At 46.2% G+C, this 5,774-nt stretch overlaps 1 protein-coding gene across 1 annotated transcript in view; it reads right to left on the reverse strand.

The window, feature by feature from the left end:
* Garre1 (granule associated Rac and RHOG effector 1) overlaps positions 1 to 5,774 on the reverse strand; it is a 90,330-nt gene that overhangs the window by 5,659 nt on the left and 78,897 nt on the right. Inside the window, exons 10-11 of the mRNA XM_050119074.1 lie at positions 4,705 to 5,696; positions 1,123 to 1,288 (exon numbers count right to left, since the gene is read on the reverse strand). Of these exons, the coding sequence (XP_049975031.1) occupies positions 1,123 to 1,288; positions 4,705 to 5,696 (1,158 nt within the window). The remainder of the gene's footprint in view (positions 1 to 1,122; positions 1,289 to 4,704; positions 5,697 to 5,774) is intronic.

Genomic DNA, 5,774 nt, shown 5'->3' on the forward strand with positions numbered 1-5,774 from the left:
TAGAATCTTCCCGGTAAGCGCACCTTGGGGTGCTTACACACATTATTAGAAATGGGCTAGTCCAGGTGCGAGAGTTAGCCGAGAAGAGGCTAGATATAATGGGCAAGCAGTGTTTAAACGAATACAATTTGTGTGTTGTTATTTCGGGGCATAAGCTAGCAGGCGGCCGGGGTGCTGGGGACGCAGCCCCGCCGCTCCTATTATAACACAGCTCATGCTACCTTGAACTCATGACAGCTGTTCTGTGTCTACATCCCACATGCTGCGATTGTAGGTGTGTACCACCGTGTCCCACCCTTAATATTCTTCAATGCACTAGAACTGGAGCACACACCTTGGTTTCTGCTGGGCTGGGGACTGAGCTCAGGCAAGGCCTTGCACATGCTAGGTAAACACTCTACCACAGAGCTACACACCCCAGGCCTACTCTGACTTCTGTGGGCTATAATAACAGCATCTAATAACTTCTTGGGTTTCACACCTACTCTGCTTTCCCCAGAAAGACCACATGAAACACTGTTCAATAAGATCCCTGCTTTAAGAGGAGAAGGCTCGTCTGTTTTCTCTTGGTTTACTCATAAGTTAAGTGCTTATAATTTTTTCTATTAGCCCCCTCCCCCGTATTTACAATTTTTAAGCTAAAATATTTTAATTTAGGGGCTGGAAAGATGGCTCAGCGGTTAAGAGCATTGCCTGCTCTTCCAAAGGTCCTGAGTTCAATTCCCAGCAACCACATGGTGGCTCACAACCATCTGTAATGGGGTCTGGTGCCCTCTTCTGGCCTTCAGGCATACACACAGACAGAATATTGTATATATAATAAATAAATAAATATTAAAAAATATTTTAATTTAAAAAACAGAAAATATTTTTAAAATCTCATATGTGCACTGCATTTACAAGAGGCTATCTTGAAGTACCATTCATAGCAAAGGTGTATTCATGTGAACACATCATACCCATTGCGTCCTAAATTAGGGTCTGACCAATCCATAATTTAGCCGTATCACACTTTCACTGCCCAGTAAGCAGGAATGAAAGTCAGTGAGCATCCCCTTGAACAGAGGCTGTATGGGGCACCCAGATCCCAAATTTGGCTTCCTTACTGTACGCAGAACTCACCCTTCTGTGAAGAACTCTGGCAAAGGCCAGGTCCGATGGGCATCATCCATGGGTGGCCAGTTGCCCCGGGGGTTGCCTGGCCGGCGGCCATGTTGGACTTGACGCTTCTGCTGCATTGCCTGGCTCACTCCTGCCACATAGCGTGCAAACTCTGGGTCTGAGCCCACTGTGTTGAGACAAAGGAAAAATCGGAATTTAAGGCCAAATTGACCTCGTGTGTGTGAGCTTAGCACACACAGCTCTGAAGCTGGGGCTGTTAGCAGGGCTATGCCTACTATGAGTGTGCAGAGAGGACGGGACGAAGCTTCTTGAGAAAGTCTTGCTGTGTGCAAATGGACTCTATAGCACAGACTGGCCTGGAATGCTCAGTGAACCCGACTCAGTCTCCCAGAGCTAATTAACTGGTTTTTGGTTTTTCCGGACAGGGTTTCTCTGTATAACAGTTTTGGCTGTCCTGGAACTTGCTCTGTAGACCAGACTGGCCTCAAACTCACAGAGATCCAAAGGCCTCTGCCTCCTTGGGATTAAAGGCATGCACCAATCGGTCTGGTTCCAAAGCTAAGTTTTTAACACAAATAGGAACTACTTAAAAACTTCTAAGGGGCTGGAAAGATGATTGAGCAGTTAAGAGTACTTAATGCTCTTGCAGAAGGCCTGGGTTCAATACCAAGACCCACATGATGGCTCACTACCATCCATAATTTTCAAGCACTCATATGGTGCACATTCATATACATGAAAATCTAGGCTGGGCGTGATGACTCACACCATTAATCCCAGCAATCAGAAGGCAGATATAAGTAGATCTCAGTGAGTTCAACACCACCCTGGTCTACAAAGTGAGTTCCAAACCAACCAAAGCTATAGAGTGAGACCCTTCTCAAAAACAAAGCAAACAAAAAAATAAATCTCAAAATTATTTTTCAAAAATTTGTGTGTATATGGGGCTGGGAAAAACGGCTCATGGTTAAGAACATTTGTTGCTTTTGGAGAGGACCTGGATTTGCTTCCAAGCACCAACATGATGGCTCACAGCCATCCATAACTCTAGTTCCAAGGAATCTTAAGCTCTCTTCCAACTTTTGCAGGCACGAGGTATGCACATGGTGCACACACATAGGTACAGGCAAACCATTCATACATATAAAATCAGAAAAAAAATTTAACGTGTGTGTGTGCATGCCTCTGTGGTGAGTGTCTGGAAGCCAGCCAATGGTGCTGGGTCCTCAGGAGCTCTAGTTACAGATGTACAGAACTGCCAGACATGAAGTTTGGGAGCTCAACTCAGGTCTTCTGGAAGAGCAGCAGATGTTCACGAGCCATCTCTATGGACTAATTTAAATTTTCCAATGTCTCGCCTCTATGAACTGCAGTATTTAACAACTTAGAGAATCACATGATGATTTTTGAGCAACTACATCATGGAATTTAGCAAAGCCAGAGAGTGGTTACAATCACTGCCATTCAAGCTGACCTCTGAGCCAATTATTTTCTTGAGCATGGGGCATCAGACTTACTTTTTCAGTGTAAAGACAGCGATTATGACAAAGACCAAATTCCAGAATGCATTAAGATGTGGCAAGCCAGTCAGTGGTGGTGCACGCCTTTAATGCCAGCACTCAGGAGGGAGAGGCAGGCGGATCTCTGTGAGTCTGAGGCCAGCCTGGCCTACAAAGTAAGTTTCAAGACAGCCAGAGCTAAACAGTGAAACCCTGTCTTGAAAAACAAACAAACAAAAAAAGATGTGGCCAAACATACTCTGCACAGGGCTGAACAATGCTGTGCAGGGTAGCAAACCAAAGCCAAACCTTCAGAACAGAGGCATTTGAAGACATGCCAACAAGAAGGTAACAGGTGAGAAAAGGATATGGTTCAGTTGAATAAGGTCTGCCTAACATGCATGAGGATCTGGGCTGCCTCTACAGAAAAGACAGAAAAACCCCACAAGACAGGGATAGTAAATGAAATGTGAACCCACCCTGCATACTGTGAACCTCCAGGTTGGCAGAGACTAGGGCATAATCCTGTTAAGATGCCTGTTCGGGAGAAGGAAAGGACCAGTGGGGGAGGGGGCAAAAGAGGTAGCTATGAGCAAAATGCAAAAATGACAGAATGAGCCAAGTGGATGTGGCGCACACCTTTAATACCAGCACTTGGGAGGCAAAGCAAGCGGGCCTCTGAGTTTAAGGCTAGCCTGGTTTACCGACTGAGTTCTGGAACAGCCAAGGCCACACAAAAAAGAAAGTAAATAAATTTAAAAATTGAAAAGGGAGGGGTCTGGAGAGATGGCTCAGAGGTTAAGAGCATTGCCTGCTCTTCCAAAGGTCCTGAGTTCAATTCCCAGCAACCATATGGTGGCTCACAACCATCTGTAATGAGATCCGGTGCCCTCTTCTGGCCAGCAGGCATACACACAGACAAAATATTGTATACATAATAAATAAATATTTTAAAAAAAAATTGAAAAGGGAAAAAAATCCTACTATTGATAATTTATATTGAGATGTTTGTTTTACGAAATGCTAGTATCTTCCACCAAATTTCTTTTTTTTGTTGTTGTTGTTTGTTTTCTTTTTGAGATAGGGTCTCACTAATAGTTCAGGGTGGCCTCAATTCAGAGATCTGCCTCTGCCTCCCCAGTGTTGGGATTAAAGGTTTGCACTATCACACCTATTTTAATTTCTCTTTTTAAAAATTTTTGTGTGCTTGCTTCACCTGCATGTATATCAGTGCACCACATGCACATGGCACCCACCCAAACTAGAAGAGGAAAGTGAACCTGAGTCCTCTGCAAGAACAGCTGGTACTCTTAACCACTAAGTCATCTTTCCAGGCCCAAGATCCCAAACTGAAAACCTACCATGGCTACAGAGCAAGTCTGAGAACAAGCTGGCAAATTAGTGAGACTCTGTTTCAAAAGAAAAAATGTAAGATGGGCTGGGTATACGGCTAGTGGTGGAGTGCCTGCTTACCATGTGAGAGGCCCTGGGTTCAATCCCCAGTACCAGAAAGAGTAAAACATAAAATAATAACAGGATTACAAAATTGGGGCTCATCAGACAGTGGGGGTGTACGCCTCCATGCACACCTCTCACTCCAGCACTCAGGAGGCAGAGGTAGGCAGATCTCTGAGTTCGAGGCAGCCTGGTCTACAGAGTGAGTGCCAGGACAGCCAGGGATACAGAGAAACCCTATTGAGAGAGAGAGAGAGAGAGAGAGAGAGAGAGAGAGAGAGAGACAGACAGACAGACAGAGGAAGGAAGAAAAAAGATCGAGGGTCTCAAGACGAATAATGGTTCTCCCTTACTTTCTCAGCCACTTCCCCAATCTGCTTTCCTTTCTTGCTACATCTCCCCTGCACTTGCCTCCACCAGACACTTCCCTCCAGACAGTGAGAAGGTCCTAAGGACAGCTGAGGGGCAGAGGCAGGGGCAGGGGCAGGTGCTGGTGCTTACTAGTAGAGCATACTAGTACATACAAGTACTGTACTTTCATAAGGCTGTGGGGTTAGGCCTCCAGGAATTCATCAGCAACTGTGTTATATTTTTTTAATGTGGTGAGCAGTGGGAAGGCCTCACCTACCTGCAGGATCAAAAGGCAAAATCTCTCCCAACATTCCAAAGACTCCATCACTTTGGTCACGGTTTGGCCAGGTGTTATTCCTAGGTCCCTGTGGCTTCTGTCCCAAAACTTCTGACATCACATTGTCCATATAGCTGCTCACTAGGCCCAAGCTGTACAAGTCAGAGCTGAGATCAGATATGCCAGGCCACTGACCAAGAGGAGACAGACCCGCTGCCATGGGAGGTGCTGGCTGCTGAGATGAGCCATGGACCCATTTCCCAGGTGCCCGAGGCTGGGGTGGAGTCTGCTGTGATCCAATGGGTTGGAGCAGGTGTTGGTAGTACTGGACCTGGGGCTGCTGTTGCTTTGGAGACTGCTGCTGAGGTGCCAGAGGTGTGTGTGCTCCAGCCTGGGGTGGCCGTAATGGAGGGGCCATTGGCAGTGATGGCTGCTGTGGTTGAAGGGCTCCTGCCTTCTGTTCAGTCACCATGGCAGTGGCAGTAGAATTACGCCTTGTCACTAGTGGGGACCCCTGATGTGACTGGCCCATGTTAAAGCCTGAGAGAAAATCTATCACTTCCTGCATTTCTTGGTCAGTGGGTAAGTTCATGCCCTTCTCGTCCTTGCCATCGTCCCCATGCAGGAAGTTCTCATGTCTCTCCAGGAGAAAACCATTGACCATTGGATTACTGGAATTCTGAGCCGCCTGGGAAGGGTCTGTAGTCCTAGGGAAGTTACCAATGTTCAAAATGCTCTGTAACCGTGTATCAATATTGCCTGGCATCTTGGCCTTCTCCTCTGAACACACAGCTGTGAAGACGTTTTTGGAATAGTGTGTGCTGCTGGAGGTGGTGCACGACACTTTCTTGGTGAACCGAGATGTCAGTTTGGAGAAGGTCTTCTGCAGACCTGAGGACTTGCTTCCGTTTCCAGATGGCAGGTCAGCCTGGTTCCCAAAATCACAGATGTCCCTTTGCAGCTGGATCTGTATACAGGGTAAAGCTTGTTCCCTATATGAACAAGAGAAAAAGAAAAGAGGACATCTTAAGTTGAAGAACGAAAGCCTCTTTTGTGTTGATTACTAACTA

The sequence above is a fragment of the Alexandromys fortis genome, unplaced genomic scaffold (assembly GCF_014885135.2).
Source record: "Alexandromys fortis isolate MF-2015 unplaced genomic scaffold, M_Fortis_MF-2015_v1.1 scaffold_140, whole genome shotgun sequence".
In the NCBI taxonomy this organism is placed as follows: Eukaryota; Metazoa; Chordata; class Mammalia; order Rodentia; family Cricetidae; genus Alexandromys; species Alexandromys fortis.